We start from the raw sequence: 22148 nt of genomic DNA on the forward strand, positions 1-22148 counted from the left end.
CAAAAGACAGCTGCAAATACTGTATGCGGCATATACACAGGAGTGCCAATTTACTTTAGAAATAGGTAAACAACATTTACATCAACCCACATTTCTTTCTTACTTGAATGTCTGCTTGTGAAGCCTACTAACTAAGTTCTGTCTGAAGAGGGTCCAGCATTGTGACAAAATATCTGGCTGTCCTCTTGTTGGCGATAAAGCAGCACATAAAAGGCTCGTTATTCAGGAGTTAATTTGGCAGCATTTTATTACCCTAAGACCGTGCCAAACCTCAGACTCTCTCCATCATTGGTCCCTAACAGTCCTAGTGCTGATCCCTCACTGGATTCTAAGGGCATCTGTCCCATCTTATATAGACATGCTTTTTATTTGTTGCACACATACAGACCAATCTCCTGATTCACCATCTCCTTCATGCACGCAACCCTAGTAAGAGCCTCACATGTAATAAATTGGATTGAATTCCACTGGCTAAAGGCTATGTTCACTTCAGGTTAATTAATTGCATTCTTTTTTGTCTTTGTTTTTTTATGTATGAACACATGCTGACACTGTTGTTGTGTGGCATCCTGCTTATTTATGAGATTCTAATAGGCTCGTGAAGGAGAAAAAAAGCAGCCACAATGTTTGGTGTTTCATCATCAAAATGATTTTGATTCTCTTTCTTTCCTTTCAACCAAGTACAGTATAGCAGTCAGCTTTAATAAGGTGGATCCTTCCATTCCTCGCAGCTTTTTTCCATGTCTTATCTTTCCCTCCAAATGGGAAAACCTGGACGGCTTCGCAGGACCCCTGTTTCTGCCTGGATGCTATCTCATTTGGTTTTAATATATTTATCCATTCATTATTGTTCTCCTTTATCGGACAGCTAATATTGTTCATAATTTGTCCTTATCTCCGAGGCTGACAGTCAAATTTAAACTCCGACTCAGCAGACAGATGGAGAAATGACCCGTTTTCCAACCCCTCCTTCCCACACTCCTCTCCTCCTCTCTAAACTCCAATGAAACATGACTGACAGTCCGCTGTATAAGTAGTTGTCATAGCAACCTCCCCATCCTTCTGACAAGTGCTTTTTCTTGATAGCACACTTTCTCCCTATGAAAAAGATCATATGTATACATACATACATATATATTTATATATATACACACACACACACACACACACACATATATATATATTTATTAATTATATATATTTATATATATTTATATATATTTATATATACTGTATATATTCATTTACATCTCAGTCTTCTTCTCCCTTCCTTTTCCTCAACCTTTCCCACCCCGACAATGATTTACCAACTCCTATGGAGCACGTCTTTCATCAATCAGGGTTGCAAGGCTGTGCGTACGTCACCTTACAGTGAGGAACTGTTGAAATCTGTTTCTCTCTCTCTTTTTCTTATTCTACCTCTGCCTCTGCTTCCTCTACCTCTTTACCTTTCTGTCTTGCTATTGTTGCTCCAAAGATTCCTAGTCTGTCCCATTGCTATTCAATACGATGCATTTCACTGTCACAATTCTCAGCAGTCTGCAGTGTAATCATGGGGCATACTGCATCGTGCTGCAGAAAGTTTTGGATATGGAAAAGACATGCTTCAAACTTACAGTGGAAAATTAACATTTTTCAACAAAAGAACGTTCTGTGTAGAGATTAGTGCCACATTTATGAGGAAGCACTTACAGTGGCATTGCTTATCATGTGCTTGTTGTAATGTCAGACTACAGCATGAAGAATGATGAGAAATATTGCTGATATAATTTGCTTTAGCTCACTGACTCTAAGCATCACATGAGGTCAATGTGCTCATGCTGAAATGCTTATATTGATTTGAAAGGGTAAAAATGGACCCAGCAATCTTTAGTATGCATAACCAGGCAGCACAGCACCAATCCATTATTCTGGAGTTTAATTTCCAATGCATTTATTCCAAACAAGCATCTGTTTAGTAACTCAGAGTAAATTAAACATGATGGGGGGTGAATTTCAGTATGGCAGTGGTGTGTGTCACAATGAAGTTGCATAGTACTCTGCCATATGAGCTGGAAATGTATCTTAATGCCAGCATGCTGCACAGTTTTCACAGTTAACTTACTGGTGGTTATTAGACCCCTGAATTGTTTAGGTGATGACATTTCACAGTAAATACTGTTGAGAATAGAGTAACTCTTCTAATTTAGGATGGAATTTATGTTGACCAGGTTATGATGTGATGCAACAGTTAAAAAAAACAGCTCATAATTTTGTGTATTGGTTTATACAGTATTCATCTATACAGAAAATACCATTTACCACAGGTGAGTAGCTGAAGCCGAAACATGATTCAGCTGTTTTTGAGGGATGCACAAGACGAAAGAGCAGCGGCTGCTAATCATGTTTAAGCTCTCAGCTTTACTGAATGTTGCAGAAAGACTTAGGGTTCTAACTCACTGAGCTATAAACATGATTCCAACGCAAACATCTTTGTAATGGTGTACACTACTGTTAATTATGGAAAACACAGTTGATATTGACTGAATGATCCAGTTCAAATTTGCAGCCCCATCCAGTAGATATGCTGTCTCACTCTCAGCCTGGACCTCTGGGTTACTCCCATTCAACACCAAGCCATGTCATGTTTGAGCCTCCTTCCATCAGACTCATAATCCTTGAGCTAACACTTGTGCTTGTCCTTATTTATTATTTATGTATGGTCACTTAACTGTAATACCCGACATTTCAGACAGTTTTAAACCACATGTATATGTTTCCCACATTTTTTCTGCAGTCATGTCCTTCAGTGCACTCAAACCTTTGCACCAATGAAGTTGCTAATGGATGAGTAAAGTAATTTTTATTAATATTGGATTTATTACCGTAGGCAGTTGCAGTCAGGGAAAAGGAATCAGAAAAAGCTTAAATAGAGCCGAGTCAATATGCTGCTGTTTGGTGTTACTTGCATATATAGAGAAATTGCATATGATTGTAAATGATTGTGGATCTTTGAGTCAAGGCATTTCATTACACAGATCAGCTCTCATTCATAAGGAATATGGCACTAGGCAGAGAGATATTGTGTTGTATGCTCTGTACTACATTTACAAGAGGTAGATACGAATACATGGAGAAACAGCGATATGAGATTGAATTGCAGATGGACGACAACTACTCTTGGGCTAATGGCTGAATTCTCTAAGCTCACAATGGTCTATCTGCGGCTGCTGTCCTCCAAACAAAGGAGCCTACGCTCCAGGAAAGACATGTCAGGAGATTAGGATTTCACAATCTTTGTAAACGGGCAGGCTGGTGAAAATCAGATACAACAAATTTGTTGCTTCATTTCAGACAAATATCATATATACCCAGCTTGGAGATTTAGTGCAATAACAAACAAATGACGCAGGATTATTGGTGGCATATTGACAGTGTTGCTTGTCGTGTAGCCACTAGGCTGGTGGTAGCTTTTAGCAGTAGCTACAGAATGTACCATCAGTAGCATCAGTTAAATCAGCATTGATCTTTTGTCTGCTTCTACACAGTGTGCATTCAGGCACATTATTGAGAGTAGGTCACTTGCAATTTGGCAGTGCTCCTATAGCATACTTCACAGTCTCTGATCATCAGAGTAAAATGAAACACTGCATAGTAATACACTTTTATTTATGTTTAAAGTCATATAGATGTAATAAAATCCAGGCTATTCCATAGAAAGTGAAGACAATTGAAAGAGGAGCATTATGGTCCATGGTGATGCATGTGAGCTAAAAAATGCAGCTGAAAAGCCTCCTGTGAAGAGGCTCATTAGCAGCAGCACAACGTAAATCAGATAAAATGATGAAAGCTGAGGTGATGAGAGCAGAAGCAGATGGCGGATTGAAGTTAGCAACAATAGCAGATAGCACGTCGGTTACAGTCAAGGCGGTGAAGCTTCGTATATACCTTCCTTGAGTCGGTGAGACACCACAATTTTGTGAAATGTCCCCAGAAAAGCAGACTAACATAAAGAATAGCTGCCCTAAAGAAAACGACGTTCATTGAAGTAACAGGATGATTGCGAGTGGGCCACGGTACACATTTTGTGTCTATTTTGTGATGGATCCATTATCTGTAATCCTCTGTGTCAGGGTGTCCTAGTTTATGTAACTTTTTTTCATCCTTCCTCTCTCTCTCCTTTGCTCTTTTTTTCTCTCTACCCTTCAGATATGTGTAAATGGCTGTGAGTGGTTTGCACTCTTTGTGTGTCTATTTGCTCACAGCCGGTGTTGTAATGTTTTAAATAAATGAGATAATGTTTCAATTGTCGATGAAAACAACACCTAAATTCCCACGGTAGCATTTTAGTTCAGAGCAGCCACAGCTGAATCCTAGACGGTGGAAGAAACCTCTTGTACATTATTTTTTTCATGTACCGTTAACTTGCTTTCAAAGCAGACTCACGTTGTAACTCTATCTCTCTTCCTGGCATAGAGGAACTTCTACTAAATGTCACTACTATTAACAAAAACATCACATTTAGACAAATATTTCTACATCTAGAATGGCACACTACTCTCCATTCACTCAGGTCCACTGAATGTCAATTTCATCAACAAAAAGGTACACGCGCTGCATCTATTAGGGTGTCAGCTTCACCTCAGTCTTTAATTACTGCGTGGATTTTTCTGCAGTTCTTTGATAAACTACAGAATGCATCTGTACATGTAAGGATGCTTCCTCAAAGTGTACTTTGGAAAGTAACATCAACCAAAATCTTTGTCCTTTTTGTGAGTACATCCAGGCCTTTACATTGTTTCCAACTTCTGTGTGAGTTCATATTAGCACCTCCTTTGAGACTCAATGAAAAAAGCTGTGAACTAATATTACACTGAGATGTAATAAACTGGCCACTGATCATATTAAACTTTTATTCTCTAAATGTTCCATTCATTTCAGCCTCGGATTCATTTTGAATCTTTCATATGAAGAATGGATGCTGAGTCATATTTCCAAACATGCCACATGCAAACTGTGAAGTGCTGATTATCCATCCATCCGTCCGTCCATTTACTTGTAGGCAATTTCTTGTAAACAGCCGCTTTCTGCCTTGCGGGTCACGGTTGTTGCTGAAGTAAATCCACGAAATGTATAAAGGTCATGCATTCTTTCAAAATTTGTCAGATCTTCATCTTCTACTTCATAAAGTACAGGATGAATGCAAAGGTTGACTGGGTGGTCATGTGTGCTGCATGCGTGTGGCTCTCTAGCTATAGATGATCATATATGAGATGTGGTCTAGCGATATGCAGGAAAATTTGCGCTGTCCAGACCATCCCCCCTCTTTCTCGATTCATCTTCCACATCCAACATCAGAATTTATATTCTCCCTCCAGCAAAAGGAAGGACCATCTTGGCCTTTCATTTTCCAGTTCAGGGCTTTTCTTTTTTTGCAGATAAATGCTCTCCAATCCACCCTGACAGATGTCACATTGCATCACTTCCATTTTGATACATAGCCTCTGATCCTGCCACTTGCAATAAGGAGCCAGCACCAGGGACACCCCTCCCTAGACAACGCTCTGACACGGGTGATTATTTTAAAGGTGCATCATTGGTGCTGCTGAGTGCTGAAACCATAGCGGTGTGCCACGTCCACATACATCCGCCGCTGTGCCCGGTTGTTGTAAGATCGTGGGTATCAACTTGTGTCTGGGTCGAGGAACGACAAACAAAACGACACACTCTGTAGTTGTCACAGGTCACCCTGACACTGTGCAATACCTCTGGCAGCAATTTATGCTGCTCTCAACCTCGTCAACCTCAGCGCAGCAGTCTGTGCTCTGTGACTTCACAGGTCAAAGTTGGAGAAACAATCTGTATAAAAAGAAGGTTTTAGTGCTTTTGCACTTAGCAGAGGCACACTGCACCGTAGTATTAATCATACAAGGCCAGGATACATCAGTAAACACAGTGTTTCAGGTCAAGGTAAAGTGCAGGTCCCACAGCATAAAGTAGGACTTAATAGCAGGCAATCTATTGAAAAGTCAGCATTATTCACAGCATGTCTCCCAGTCCTCGTTGCTCACTGAAGAGACATGCCATTGTTCACTGAAGAGCATACTGAAATATTTCTGTGGCTACACAAAAACACTGGATCAGCAGCAATTAGTAGACTAAGAGAGAGATAAAGAGAGTGAGGGAGGGAGTGGGCAGTAGAAAAAGAATGAGAGGAAAAATGTAGAATCAGCGAGAGAAAAAGAAAAAGCAGAAAAGAGAGATGAATAGAGAGGAAACGGAGAGACTGAAGCAGAGAGTGGGTGAGAGAGAGAGTTACTGTGAGTTTCCAGCCAGTACGATGTGGAGGTGGTTGGAGGTGTGTGTGTGTGTGTGTGTGTGTGTGTGTGTGTGTGTGTGTGTGTGTGTGTGTGTGTGTGTGTGTGTGTGTGTGTGTGTGTGTGTGTGTGTGTGTGTGTGTGTGTGTGTGTGTGTGTGTGTGTGTGTGTGTGTGTGTGTGTGTGTGTCTGCTAGTGAAACCTCTATTAGTCTTCCCATTGCTCCCGTGGACTAAACCCAGTTTAGTCTGCAGCGGACTAATCCTGGCTAACCCCGCATGAAGAAACAGATTTGACTAATTCCCAGCAGTTAACAGCTTTTTGCAGCCTGCAAAATCATCAATCTTGTGCCATAAATGATTGGGAACAAACTCCTCCTGTAAAATTTGAGCAACACGAATCTTGCTCTGGTTGACCTCTCAGACATTCACGGGATAAAACTAGGTTTACAGTAGTCTGATAATACAAGAAGCCTCTCTGCTTGTCAATCTGCTTCAGACTTTACGATTACATTTCTGGGGACCTATGAATAGGCAGTGCTGAATGTGATGCAGATATGCTCTGGTTTGCTTGTTCATTTATTGTCAGACTGGGATAAGCATACACCAGACAGCATGTGCATCAATCTAAATAAATCTATAATTTACATATTTATCATCGTTTTAACTGACTACACACAGGTGCACAGGAAGGTCTTTTGCTTTAACTGCAACCTTGAATCACTAAATTCTACTTCTTGTTTTTTTGTTGTTGTTTTTTCACGGTCTTTATTTGGATTTGCACATTTGCTCTCACCATCATTTTACTCCGACTTCATCACTGGCATTTGTCCTACGATTTTGTACGTACCCACACACACCGACACCATGCACTGTGCAACAAGAATGGTACTCAAGTGTTGCACCACTTTGCGTGTTCAAACGACCTCAGACTTGTGGACGGTGTCAAACTCAACACAGGGAAAAACCTCCACCAGCCAGCTGCGCAATAATGTAGGTACAGTACTTTCCCAAAACACGACAAAGATAAATGGATTTGTCGTACCTTTTCTCCCCTTAAGTCATGCTACCTATACCTACCCACCGTATACCTACTGTACAGAAAAGCCAGTGCAACTCATTGAGATGTCCACGAACAGCACAGTGCTGATAGAATTTAATCAGTAAATGCTGTGAGATTTCAAAGTTTCCTTGAATGCAGGATTTCCTTGAATGATGTTTATATTCTGTGCAACATCTTACCTGATGTGAGACTGAGCTCTCACTGGTATGAAGACAAAGTGCAGGAACAAACATGTGAAGAAAACAATCACACTCCAGTACAAACACACAATGCAAAATTGGAGATTAAGATTAAAGATTAAACCAATTTTATCAATCCCTGAAGGGAAATTATTTGTCCACTCCACTGTTGGTCTATGTTAATCACATGCATTATATGTGCACAGGCCCATCTCTCTCTCTCACACACACACACACACACACCCTCATCTGTAAGTAAGTAGATGAGGTGTAGAGCGGTGGGCAGCTCCTTCATGGTGAGCCCCTAATGAGCAGTTTATAAGGGGATGGTGCCTTGCTCCAGTACACCTCAGCAGTGCTCAGGAGGTGAGCTAGCACCTCCCCACTGCTGGTTTACACTCCAAAATTTTTTGTCCGACATGGATCTAGAACCAGCCACCCTCAGCCCAAGACTTACAGGACTGAGCTACAGCTGGCCCAAATTATGTGAGGCCATTCAAGCCCATCCCTCTCATTAATCTGTGCTGAGGTGAGGCATTATGTGCTCAAGTTTAATTTACCCTGTAAACACCTTGGGGCAAAATGTTCTGCTACCAACTCCTCTACTAACTGCTTTGTGTGTGTATAAAATATGCAAAATAATAGTTTGGAAGAAGTTTGATCTCCAAATTAAAGCAGGATTTAATGGTTATTCTGTCAAATATATTTACATTACATATAATTTGTTCCCTTTTTGTTCATATAGGAAAAACAACAAACAACAATAACTAACAAAATTCTTGTGAGATGCATGAGGATATAGAATATATATGACAGGGTGTTTTGCTGCTAAAATGTTTAGAACCACTAAATTACTAAATTATCGGCCTGATTTGAGGGACTTGAATTCACCACCACATGAGTATAAGTAAACGTGTTCATGTCTGTTGCAAAGTTGTGAACTTTAGCAGAGGTCAGAGGAAGATTTTCTCCTCTTAAGAATTAGCCATGAGTGGTAAAATGAGGGGTTTCCAGTTTTGGCTTACATGTTGGCTTCAGTTTTTCAGCCTTAAACCGATCTGGTTTTAGCAGTGACGGAGAGTTGAATTATTAGATTAAAATAAAATAAATAAAATCTGGCCACAAAAAATAAAAATAAATACATATATCAGCATCAACATTTTGGCATGAAGGGTAGGGCTTTGAGCATTTGTTTGCTAGTTGTTTCTGTGTTATGAATTATGTTTTTGTTGCCTGTGTCTCAACCCTCTGTATTTTGCTATATACTTAATTACAGCAGCTAATTACTGGCTACTGCCTACATTTAAACTGGCATTAGTTCTGCTCAAGCACTCACAGCTCCCTCCTTCTTTCAGTGATGTCCTTACAAATATCAGTTTTTGTTCCACACTATTCTAATGGGCTAGCCACCTTAGCAATATGATACAGTATTGCAAATGCATGCATACCCATCATGCTCAACATCTTCACATTGAGGCTTTGCTTTCCAAAGCAGGTGAAGTGGAAATGTGATGAGTTAAAAAAGTATATACTGTATGGTTTAGAATAATTTCTTCTTCTTTTGATAAAGTAAACTAGACACCTCAATGGTGTATTGGTGCCCTCTACTGTTTAATTATGTTCTTTTGGACAGTTACATTTTACATCCATCACTTTCTTCATTCAATCATCCAGGTTAAGTAATGTTTGAAAAGCATCATGCGTCTGGTGCAGGCTCACCTCTCAGGGTGACTTCACTGTCAGAACTCATCACTGTCTTGTAGTTTTCTTTTTTATTTTCAGTTAAAGCCTGTTTCTGCCCAAAAGCAAACCTGTAAACTTACCGCTCATTCATAATCTCAAATTGAAGAGTAATTCCATACAGAATTTCAGTGCATGACAGAAGTGAGTCATACTGTTCTTTACTTAAAACAAACCCAATCGTGCATGTGAACAAGGTGGCAGGAAACAAGCGATCGTGAGAAAAGGAAGGTAGGCTGTAGCCAGAGTTGAAGCCGTGGTCACCACACCGGGGGCTCTTAATGTATAGACTAAGAGAAATAGAGTGGCCAATCTTCTCAGGCTTGTAAAACAAATCAAAATTCCCAGCATTCCCAGCTGTTTCTGTCAATTCCTTTCAGTCAGTCTTCACATTTCTGTGAATGGTTGCTGACCTAAAATTCCACCTGAAAATCCCTCTTCTCATCAAGTATCACTCTGGGAGAAGAGATAATACAATATGAGTCCAGCCAGCGTTAAGTAAAGTGGATTGTTACTCTGCAGTACCAAGCTCTGTGAAACTATTTCTGTTTGCTTTTGCCTGTTAAATTATATCCTGTTCCACCAACAATGATGGGAACTCACCACTGTATTCACTCAAATTGCTTTCGTAATTGAGGTCACAGTTATAATTTAACCTTTTGTCTCTTTTTTTGTTCCAGAAGACAGGAAGTTGTTTGTGGGGATGCTGAACAAACAACAAACGGAGGAGGATGTTTACCGCCTCTTTGAACCCTATGGAGTCATCGAGGAGTGTACCGTCTTAAGAGGTCCTGACGGAAACAGCAAAGGTAGGAGCCGTGACGCAGTTGTCAACATCATTTAGGTCGATGTCGGAATAGTGACAGTGTGTGTCTGCGTCAGCTGGGTTTGTAAAACGTATGTGACAAATGAAGCACATATGACTCAAATAGTATTTTCAAGTAATTAAGAACATTTTCATGCTTCTTTTTCAATATGCTAATCAGCAGTGACAACAAAGTTGAGCTTAATGTATTGAACGACGTTTGACTGATGTCCTACTTATAAAATTGAACAATTTTGGTAGAAAAATAGATGGTTTGACGATCTTTTATTCACTACGTATATGAAATAATATGAGAGCACAAAAAAATAAAATTCAAAAGCCTGATTAAAAAAAAAAAAACCTGAACACTTCACTGGTTACTACCAATGAAAAAACATACACTCAATTTTATCAGTAATGTAATGCCACCAAAGAGATTTTCCCTTAGAAAGTGTCCCTTAGCTTTTACTTCATCTCCTCTAAAACATTGCATATCAGTGCTGTAATTTCCACATTGTCACTGAGTGTTAATGTGAAACCTTTTCCTTTGGATGTACTGCAGGCCCTTTCTTTAACTTGGGCATGCAGTGCCCCTCTCAGACAGCCAAAAACTTTTGGAGACATCAGCTCCCTCTGACAGGCAGCAAAGAGCAAAGGGACTAGTGGCTTTTCATGCCTCTAAAGCCTATTCCCCTGCCAGTGCTTATAGAAAATGTTGTGGAATTATATCTAAGGGGGTTTGAAGCCACAGCAATCTTACTCTGAAGTGGTTTGGAGAAGGAGAAGGGAAAGATAGATGTCAAAACAATTCATGCATCCCCACTGTGCGGAAGAGGGCAGGCAAGGGAAGCTGTTGGTGGTGGAAAATACATTTGCTCAAGTAATGTGCTTAAGTGCTTGTATTTATGTTGAATTCCCATTACATGCTACTTTAAACATCATGTGACAGGTAGATATTGTACTTTTTACTTCAATATTTTTATCGTTAATATACAGTGCGCCCTCCCGCATTCGCACATCAACACTTGCGACTTCACCTCATCGCAAATTTTTGGTAGGCAGTCACGTGATACCGTACGTACATTCTATTGGCTGACGGCATCGGGAAGTGTGCTATGTTCCGTGAGTCTCGGACTTACATAAGACACAAAAATGCTTTAAACAGTCGATAAGAGCGTTGATATAGGTAGCAGAGATAGAAGGTGGTTTAATATCAGTATGGGGAGGGTTCTTAAACATTTAAATTACCGTAAATAAGATAAATAGTTTGTCATCCTATCGCGGAATCAGTTAATCGTGTGTGGTTCCTGGAACGCATTACCCGCGAGGAACGAGGGCGCACTGTACTTTTATTATATTAACGATGACTTTAGCTCTTAATTACTTTAGACAACATCTGTTTTACAAACCTTCTCAACAGAGATTCTGATGTATTTTCATAGACTATGTTCATTCTGATTACACGTTTATTCCCAGCCTTTTTACTAGAAGTGATTTTTGCACATGAACATTCACATTCAGTATTCAGGCTGTGTCTTTATGGCTTTACTTTTAGCGTTCTAAGTATCTTTTAACACCAATGATAACGTGCATTAGCTGGAGACAATTTAAAAAGTCCGGACTCGTTATGGATTTGCAACTCGGAAGCTGTATTGAAATCCGATCTCTGGGCTGAAAACCACCAGACTCTAAATATTACTGTTGTGCTCATTTATGCTCGCTAACAGAGTAGTTTAGTGATTTTTCATATTTTCTGTTAAGAGTGAAACAGAAGGCTTTTTAATTATATGTAACTATTAAATTGAAGTCATTACTGCTAAGTATCTTAGCAGAAATGCTCTATTGCTACTTCCCAGATGTATATTGTTATATTAACACTATAGCAGTATGAAGTCTGTTCAAATATTGTTATATCAAAGTCCTTGAATAGGTCGAGCCAAGCTCAAGCTCTTCCGTCCATATCGCAACAGGAGTAGTGGTTTGACAGCTGAATGGATAACTTGATTGGCATGTGTCCACAGGGGTAAGCCCATTAACGCAGAAAGAATGTCAGGGCAGCTGGGTCAAGCAGGATAGATGATAAGAAAAATAGAGGATGAAAGATTGAATAGGAATAGAAGAGAAACTTGAAATGAAATTAGGTGAAATAGGGCGTATTTATAAGAGGGCATGATGGCTCTGTAGTAAGTAGTACTGCTTCACTGCAATTGACCCAGGGTCAGTGCTCACATGTTTCTATATCGCCAGTTTAGTTTTTCTTTTCATTCATTTTGGTTTTCTTTGCCCTATGCCCTGTTTTTTATGAAGCTACTCCAGAGACATGTAGCAGAGCGATGTGATGGGCAAACAAACACCATTTTAAGGGTGACTGTTTGCTTCCTTTACAATCATCTGATCCTGTGATCAGATGAAAGACACCTGGATAAAGTTTGAAAAGATTGAATTTTTGATTTAAATTTAATCGGTTTCCACCACCGTGCTGAGAATTGCAGACACTCTGTGGGAAACAAAGATTCAGCTTTGAATCAATTAGTGGAATAGTTTCCAAGATTTCCTGCTCCTGCTACCTGGGGGCCGTACATCAATTTAATAATTTAATAATTAATGTACCACAGTTCACTTTGTGCATCCACAAAAGCTATCCTCCACTTGTTTTCACTTTATCTACTGCTCTCAATATTCCTCAAGGGCATTAGAGCTAAGAGTGTCGGTTCTGTGGTTTGCTGGCCTTTGGACCGACATCTTCATATTCACAAAGATTGATCAGCTCATCCTGTTGTGGGAATGATAAGCTGTACTGAGTTCTCGAATGGAGTGGTCTTCAAATTGAAAAATGGGTTCAGCCAGTTTTGCAAGTATTTAATATGCACAGACAAGCATGTGGTGCTAAATAGCATGCTTTTCTGCTTCATCAGTGCAATCTTTAGCCTGCAGCTCCTGCCTGCTTGTCTGCCTTCCTAATGCTTGGAATGGGGCAGCCTGCTGTGCAATGAGAGGATTTCTTTTTTTCTTTTTTTTGCAATGTCAAATGTTATTCGTCATCCGTTATTAATATCCTGTAAGGTTTTAAACTCACCAAATTGTTTGCATTTACTGAATTTATATATTTGTATATATTCATATATATACTAGCGGGCGTGTTTCTGTGTGTGTGTGTGTGCGTGTGTGTGTGTGCGTGCGTGTGTGCGTGTGTGTGTGTGCGCACTTTTATGTGTTTAATATGCGTCTGTTCTGTCTTTCAGGCTGTGCCTTTGTCAAGTTCTCAACACATACCGAGGCTCAGTCTGCAATCAGCGCCCTCCATGGCAGCCAGACCATGCCGGTGAGTACAACTACTCCATCAAACATACAGAACACAGAAGCGTGTCCACACAGGAAAACATCCAGTGCAGTTCTCTTTATTCAAAGCAGTTGACCTTTAGTTCTGAATATACTTCTAACTGTTTTAATCAGCACACAGAAATTTGCAACCATCCTCATAAATATCCCAGGATTAAAAACAGAAATATCCTTCTATATCTTTAATTAACATAGTGCTTAAAAATCCAAATCTAATTTCAGATAAAACTGTTTAGAATGATAATTAAATTTTGGGTGAGTCATCAATCAGTAGTTCTGCTTGCATAATCAGTGAATAAAACTGCAGTGTGAGATTACATTTGCTCGTTATGTAAGCATACCATGTCTAAATTCTAGATGTATTGGATTTACCAAGTGCTCAGAAGCTCATCTGTATGTGTGTCATGGTCAGATGCAGTCCCTGTACACCTGTTAATGTTAGAATAAGACCTGTGATCTGCCCTCCAAACATGGATGGTGTTATTCTATGTGACATGTCCCCAGTTGCATCTCATATTAAACTCAGGTTTTTAAGTACAATCTGCTTTTATTTTCATATTTGTTTTGGGAACTCTCACTTTGTAGAAACAGGGACCCAGAACTTATAAACACCCCATCTCACAGATGTTGTCTGTCACTGTATGATTTCATTATTGGTGGGTGCCAATGTGTGGAAAGTAAAGAGATGCACTGGAAGCCAGCTGTGCCATTCTGGCACAGCCTCAGAGTCAATCTAAGTGCAAATGACTGTAGGTCATGAGGAAAGGCTCTGGATGGCCATTCTCCATAGATACCCCCCTTCCCTCTTCTTCATCCTCCTATCTCTGCTAGCTCTCTGTCCTCGCTCGTCTCTCTTTGACAGCCTCTCGGGATATTAGGCAATAGACTTGTTTACTCCACCTTTCACCACATTAGCTACTGAATTATTCATCTAAATATAAGTAGGGGGCAGAAGGATGGGGGGGGGTCGGTTGGAGAGTGGGTGAGCGACAGAGAATAAGATGAGAGGCAAAGGGAGAATGAGTGAATGGACAGGATTTATACCTCCTGCTCTGGTAAATTGATTATAGAAATCTGATCAGCATCTTATATCCTGTGGCTGCTGGAGGAGAGAGCACAGTGTGCCTGCCTCTGTGAGATTAGTGAACCACCGGTGGACCATTATGCCTCAGCAGGATGGTGCTATTCAGAGCAAAGTGTCATTCAATTTAGCAAAGACTCTGGAAAAAAAAACCTTGGAGCATACATCCTGTGTTCATTTGAGTTCATGTTTATTGTCGGTGGGTCACAGCTGCAAAAAGAGGCCATGTGCAAGAACATTAAGGGAAATCAATAAATAATTTAGATGCTGAAAAATGAATGCATTTTTAAGTTAAATGGAAGAAGAAACAACATTGACGGGTACAATACATCAAACATATCTTGTGAAGGACATCCGTTGCCTGTGAATTGTTCTTCTTTTTTTGGTTGGATAGAAATTATTAATTGTTTAAATGAACAGAGAGAAAAGGAGCCTGGGTAAGTGTGTGCATTTTTGCTGCTACACCAAAGCTGGGCTTGTTGAGCAGACTTAGCGAGATGAGTATGAATAAAGCCCAGCCAACAGGCTCACTAATGGCATCACATATTAACACTGCAACTAACTGCAGCAGTTGGTTAGATCTACTGCCAGACCTCCAAAGCATGAAGACTGACTCCTTAGAGTTTATCAGTGTGAATGCATGTGTGTGCATAAACATGTAGCAACAGAAGCACTTTATGGCTAACACTGTTACATGCACATTCAAGAGTGCATTTTCTGTATTGCTCCTGTCTGTCCTTCTCTGTGATATGTCCATATAGTCACAGGCTGAGGTCAGAGACTCCCTGACTGATCTTATTTTACAAGCGTCCAAGGCTTGAGCTGAATACATTTGTGCTATTTGTGCAGAATGTTCATTTTGTATGCGCTGCATGTGTGAAATCAGTGTGTGGCAGGTACAATTGTACATAAATGGTCACTATATCCATATATGGGAAGATATATACAGTAAGTCTGTGTGATCATCTTTCTGAATTTATGATGGATGCAGAATAAAAGATGTTCTGCCAATAGCTACCATGAAATAATGAGTGATGATAGAATAACAGTGTAGGTGTATGAATTAAAGGAGGACATCAGCCGCTCACATGTAAGACCTTGATGTTCATCACACCTAAGACACACACACACACACACACACACACACACACACACACACACACACACACACACACACACACACACACACACACACACACACACACACATGCTATCACCTTTCGGGATATGAGTGGCTCAATTAAAGATTTAAATGTTAGAGCTGTAGAGCAAATTGCTGGGAATCTGCAGGGTCTTGTAGGAAGTAAGTCCCGGCACAGAGTTACACTGAGATGGGGGGGGGGGGCTGAGGGTCAGGTCCATAGGGCCTTTTTCTCAGCTTAGGCTGCTTGAGGATGTTGCAGCTGACACAGGGAATGAGATAGAAACACTGACACAAGATGATGGACAGATAAGAGCTGAACAAAGGAAACCAAACGCGTTAAAGCATTCATAGAAGATATAAGGATGATTGAGAAGGAAGAGGAGAGAAAAGGGGATATAAAAATCTCATTGTGAATTCTCAATGCCTGAATCGTCTCTGTAAATTGTGACAATAGATACAAGAAAATGCCAGGACATGACATAGAGATACTACCACTGGTTCAAGTCAGAAAACCAGGAAGTTATCTTGTTTTCTACTCAAAAAGATGTGTGAAATATCGTGTGTTATCTACTTCCTTAACAATGTTCTGCGTGCATGTAACTTAAGTAGGAGGACCCTCCTCGTCATTTAACATTTTAAGTCATTTAGTATATTTTAATGGTAGGTTTGAGTGTGTTTAGTTGTTTGTTGCTCTGTGTGGCTCTGCGATGAAGTGGTCTCGTATCCAAGGATACCCTGACTCTCAACCAATGTCAGCTTGGATAGGCTGGTTGCAAAGATTAATGGCAACAAAAATTAATGAATATTTTGTGGTATAATGGACTAAATCCAGAAGACTTGGACCACCTTCACCTTGTGATACTTGAAACCAAGTGAGCTACATGTCTTAACACAAAGGCAGTCTACCTTCTGGGTTCATCCTGCACTAATAAAATTTACCTTTAAGGTTAAAGAAGCGTGGAATGCATAGTCGCGTTTGCAGCTTGATTAGACACCAAAAACCTGTGTGATAAGAAGACACAATTTAGAGCCAGACTTTACTTTTTGTTATGAATCTTTGTGGTGCTTTGTTCTCTTTAATGCAACTCCCTTTCCGTCAGTGGCTCTACAGGCAGGTGGAAATCCAAGGGAGGGTCCTACTTACGCTATGCAGCTTAAAAATTTAATGAGAGTTCTGCCTCACACTTCATCCTCCCTCAGTGATAAACTGGCAGGCCTAACTGGGCAAACCTGTGAGATGCTGTTGCACAGCCAACAGGCCATATGATTTAGGTGTGAACCAGTGGGAAGGCAAATTAAATGTATAGACCTTGAAAAGGGCTTGCAGAATGGGACATACATGCAAGGATACAAAGAGAAGAGAAGAGAATACTCGAGAATACTCGTGTTAAACCAAATAGGTCAGACCGCAAAACATCATGCTTGTTCTCCTTCTTCTTCAAGCAGGCACACAGCAGTCCACTGGAAAACTGGCTCACTGCACTCTTCCAACTTAATATCTTCAGATTATAAAACTAAACCTGCCCCAAAAAATTGAGAAGCAGAGCATGAACATGCAGCTCTCATTACCCAAGAGTATAGACCTTTACCACCCTTTTTACTGTGAGAGAGAGTTCAAATATTCAATATATACTAGCACATCTCTTCTGTATTCTGGTCCCGCACTGCTCTGTCCTGGACTCTTGCAAAGTTAAACCTCATAATAAAGTTAATGATGCAGACAGTAAAAAAAGCTGGACAGTCACAACAGACAAACCCTAAACCTTCAAACCTCACCTTGGAGTGACTGAGACTCTTGATGTACAAACTGATATTGGGAAACAGGACAGTCGTGCTCTTCTGTCTGTTGTTGCCATCCTGATTTTGGTAGAATCACAGACAATTTTCAGTCCATTTGGCTCCAGTGGTGCAGAATGGCACAGTGGTACAGTAAGAATGAAAACAATTAGTCACCCAGTCAGAATGAGTACTGTCAGTTGTCAACCAACATGACAGTCTGATAAATATCCTGTCAACCAGTTAGGCAGCCATTTAACCGGCTAACCTGCCAGTCAGTCGATCAGCCAACCTACTGGACAATCAGTCATTCAGTCAGAGAGACGGCTATAGACGCTAACTATTCACCTGCTGTGTTTCATAAGTGTGATTCCATCAGGAGGAGAGGGTTTAAATGAGAAGATTTAATGTATGTTTCGATCAAAAGATCCAGCACATCACTTTAATTGAAGATGAAAATAAACAGGTTTTTTTAAAATTCTGTAATCACCATCTGACCAGCTTTCTGTTCAAACTCCTACTGAGTTTCACCATTGTCCAGTCCAAAAAAGGAAATACCCCTTTAGCCTTTTAAATGCCCCAATGTCCCAGCTTCAATGCAAGAAGTACACCAGTTGCCACTATTATTGACAATCTTGCATCCATCTCAGGGGCCCTCTAATCGTGACTGACACCCAACCTTTCTACACTGTCAGATCAGAGTAATATTTCGGCCTTTTATGTGGATCGATTGGCCAGTTTGGGGGCACAGAGGGGAGGAGAGGCGGAGCACACAAAAGGTCAACTGTAGCGCTAAATCATTTGAAGATTCTTAATGAAGGGTGTGTGGCACACACACCTGCTGTTTCATTATTGGGCTACAGAAAGAGGTTATAGTGTTGATGGGGGGTGGATAGCCAAGAGACAGGGGATGGAAGGAACAATGATAGAAAGTGCCAGAAAAAACAACAACGTTGCCTTTGAAGAACACTTTCACAATGATTTAAAAACTCAGTGGGAATGGTGATGGTTGTAAATTACAGATCTTTAACCTTAACTGTGGGCAGCACCAAGGTTAGTATTTAAGTATTAATGTCACACACAGTGAGACTATTTCACCCCGAGAACGTTCTACATACAATATGTTAAATTCTCATTGAAGGAACAGCTGGTTCCATCTGCACATCTGCCCACGTAACTGTTCACACACTACACTAGGTCGAATATTTTTGTTCTCCAAATACTAATGTTTACGAAAGCTGGTTACAAAACATGAAGGCATGATTCTCTGCAAAGATACAAACAGTAATGCACTCACGTTGCTTTGAGAGTGAAAAAACCTGGCATGCAGTGAGGAGAGCGCTCTAAAATTTGTTAGTTAGCAGCAGTTGTTGCTGCTAATGAACCTGGCATACTATGAAATCAGAGATAATAAGCAATAACATCCTTTGTGCATATGTATTTATTTAGAAGCCTTTTGTTAGTTGTCTTTTAAAAGCCTGTAACAAACCATTACAGACAACATTCGTAGATGCAACTTATTTCTGAAGTTACTCAGTCTCTTGAGGGTGTGAAAAGTCTGACCTGCTTTTGACTGACTTATTGCTGGCATTAAAGGGTTAAGAATCAATACTGTTTCTCCTCTGATTTAAGTTGTCTTTACTCCTCCAGGGCGCTTCTTCCAGCTTGGTGGTCAAGTTTGCAGACACAGACAAAGAGCGCACCATCAGACGTATGCAGCAGATGGTGGGGCAGTTCGGCATCTTTAACCCCGCCATTGCCCTCCCCTTCAGCACCTACAGCTCTTACGCACATGCGGTGAGTTCGAAACGACACACTGCACACTCATAGCAACCCAAAGGAAAAGATGTGAACAAATGTCGAGACACCTCTTGGTCATGTTTTTCTACAAAGTCCTTGAAGCATCTGAAATTATAGTAAGATAATTATTTTTTTCATGTAAGTGTTTTGATTTTACAAGCCTGTGCTTGTAGCTCCATGTTTAATTCCCAATAGGAAGCTCTTTCCAATAAAAAATTCTACACACCTACTCTCTGCTACCTTTAGCACTACAGAGAGCTCTTGAAATATTCAACAAGAGAACTTCTTTTACATCTATTATGTCAATGGCACAAAAATATAACATTTACTTAATATCAAGCTAATACCCCTGGTTTTTATCAATTCATGGTGTCTCTGTCAGTCTTGTTCATGCAGGCTCTAACAGATGTCAACTGCATTTTGATGAAAGCAAAGTCAGCCAGACTGATATTAGGTGCTCTTAATCAGTGCACGGGTCATGTAACTGGATGTGTAAGAGCTGCAGCAAACATCCAATAAATCAAGATGTTTCTTTATTATTTATTATCAGCAAAAAAAATTATTTAGCGAGTGTTCGGTTTTTGCAGTAACTTCAGAATTGATGCTGTTTCCCTGTTTACCAATGAGGTCCGAGTGCAACTCTCCTTTCAGCTTTGGCTGTAAGTCGGTCCAGATAAACATCAGTTTTTCTAGATCGTCTGTCGTTCTCTTGGAATTCTAGTAAGCAGAGTGACTTTCTGTCATCTGCAATACCTCCTCTGCCTCGCCTACTTTTTATCACAGCTGCCAAACCTTGACATTCATGCCAACCATTGCATGCACACATCTTGGGACTATTTTACAAATTGGTCATTTTTTTTACATGACTTATAAATGTAATCTTTTAAAAATGTCACTGTACTGTCTCTGTTTGTCAGCAAAAGCAACTTCGCACATGCTAGCTTCGCACAGACCTTTTTTTTCCACATAGAATAAGAAAGAATAAGAAATAATGTTCAGTTGTCTGATTTTGTTTGCATTACAGTCTTTTTTAAATATTGTTTTTTTAGTGTAAATTTTGTTGTGCTCATATTGTATTCTGTCGTGTTGGTTTTGATGGATACACCACCAACGACAACCTGGAATTAATATGAGTGTTTTCAACCTTTTTTTGGATGTCTGTATACACTGAACATTTACAAAATGTTGCCACGTGAAAGCAAACAAAAAAATTGTAGCTGAAACGTTGTTGCGTAAACAAGACCTTATTTATTTCATGTACTCAATTTCCTTCATCAGCTTCCCCCTGCCCTCCTTCCCCCTCCCACTGTGATTCTTTGATGAGTTCAGCCTTTGTAGCGTCCTGACCATGCACGCCTCCTCCCCACCATCACATGACTTCTCTTTCCTTCCCCACTCCCTCCCACTGTCACTGCTTGTGGCCCCATGAGATACTTCAGGGGCCACAGTCCATGAGGATTCATCGGCAACGTACATGCAAGCAAGCTTTTTTTTTTTTTTTTCTGAGGCGGACCCTCCTGTGTGTGCACGTAGCCTTTCATGAAGCAGGATAAATGTATTTAACAAGAGCTTTCTATTTGTTTTGCAGATGAAAACCTGGGCCACTGTAACAACATCATTTTGTACAAATATGCAAACATCCAGTGTTTTTATTTACAGAGGAAAAAACACAAATTCATTTTTCATGCACTGGTTTCTCAGCTGTTGCTAAATGACAGGATTAATTGTTGACATTAGCCAGGTCTTGGGGGGCTTATACATTTCCCACATTTTCACATCACATTTATAGGACCGAGTGTGAAATGTGCAAATTGACCATCCCAGAGTAATTGCGAGGCCATCTCTTGTGCTCTCTCCAGTAAAACTCCTACCTTCATTACCATTCATGAAATGCAGCCCTTTCGCGGGAAATGTGGAGAAATGCAAATGTTTAAGAGGTGGTGGAGGCAGTGGCGGTCTGCTGGGAGACTATTGTGCCCTGCTCAGGTTGGCCATGACTCTTATTTACTGTGTCAGAGACCCGTGTCGACTCATACGGACTCATACTAGAGCGTACACACTCATATGCACAGCGCAACGAATGCTCTTTCTTTTTCTCGCTCCCTCTCCTCTCTCTCATATATACATACAATAGGGCAAAGAGCAGGATGACGTTTGGAAATTGAGGTCCGAACGAAAGAAACAAGGGCACGGGGGATACTTCAGCATTAGAGAGAATCAATTACCATCAAATGTAAAGTAGAAATTGTACGCATCTCGACTCTAAGATTATATGGCATGAATGATGCAAGTGAAGGTGAAATTCTCCTTGTATTGGTATGATAAATCACACAGTGCAGATGCCATGTAGCTGCATATAATGAATTTAACCACACACAGCAAGTTGGTGGAGAAACTCTGAGGCGAGGCAGACCTTTGTGATAAACGTGCCTTTCCTTTAGATAAGTAATGAGTGCAGAAGAGGCAGCAAGGAATTATCAGCACAGCCCTTGTTTTCATATCATGTTAAAAGATTTATTTAATGAATGCAATTACTGGGTCAGAAGCAGCTAGGTCTGTAATAATGTGGAGGAAAAAAAATATTAGTTATCTTTTCGGTGGGTGTCCAGCTTGTGCAGTAGTTAAAGTCAAATTACTGCCTTTGGTGCTCATTGCATACACATGTGTGAACACTTTGTGTTCCCTGGTAGCCGCAGAGAATGCATTGAAGTGATATGAAGAATGTTTCTATACAGCAAGATAAACGACACATATTCCCCCGTGACGAAAAACCTGCAGTGACAGAAAAAGGACTTTATCTACAAAGAAACACACATGTTCGCCCACTCTCCATATACACTGGCCAAGAGGAGGTGGCACAGTATAGAACATAGACATAGGGAGAGATGTTATATATAGCTATAACCAGGGAGTACAGTAAATGGTA

At 40.3% G+C, this 22148-nt stretch overlaps 1 protein-coding gene across 1 annotated transcript in view; it reads left to right on the forward strand.

Annotated features, from left to right (window-relative positions):
* The window catches only part of celf5a (cugbp, Elav-like family member 5a), a 185088-nt gene that overhangs the window by 141026 nt on the left and 21914 nt on the right, over positions 1-22148 (forward strand). Inside the window, exons 4-6 of the mRNA XM_068319564.1 lie at positions 9958-10086; positions 13325-13404; positions 19073-19219. Of these exons, the coding sequence (XP_068175665.1) occupies positions 9958-10086; positions 13325-13404; positions 19073-19219 (356 nt within the window). The remainder of the gene's footprint in view (positions 1-9957; positions 10087-13324; positions 13405-19072; positions 19220-22148) is intronic.

Source organism: Antennarius striatus, chromosome 7 (genome assembly GCF_040054535.1).
Source record: "Antennarius striatus isolate MH-2024 chromosome 7, ASM4005453v1, whole genome shotgun sequence".
NCBI lineage: Eukaryota > Metazoa > Chordata > Actinopteri > Lophiiformes > Antennariidae > Antennarius > Antennarius striatus.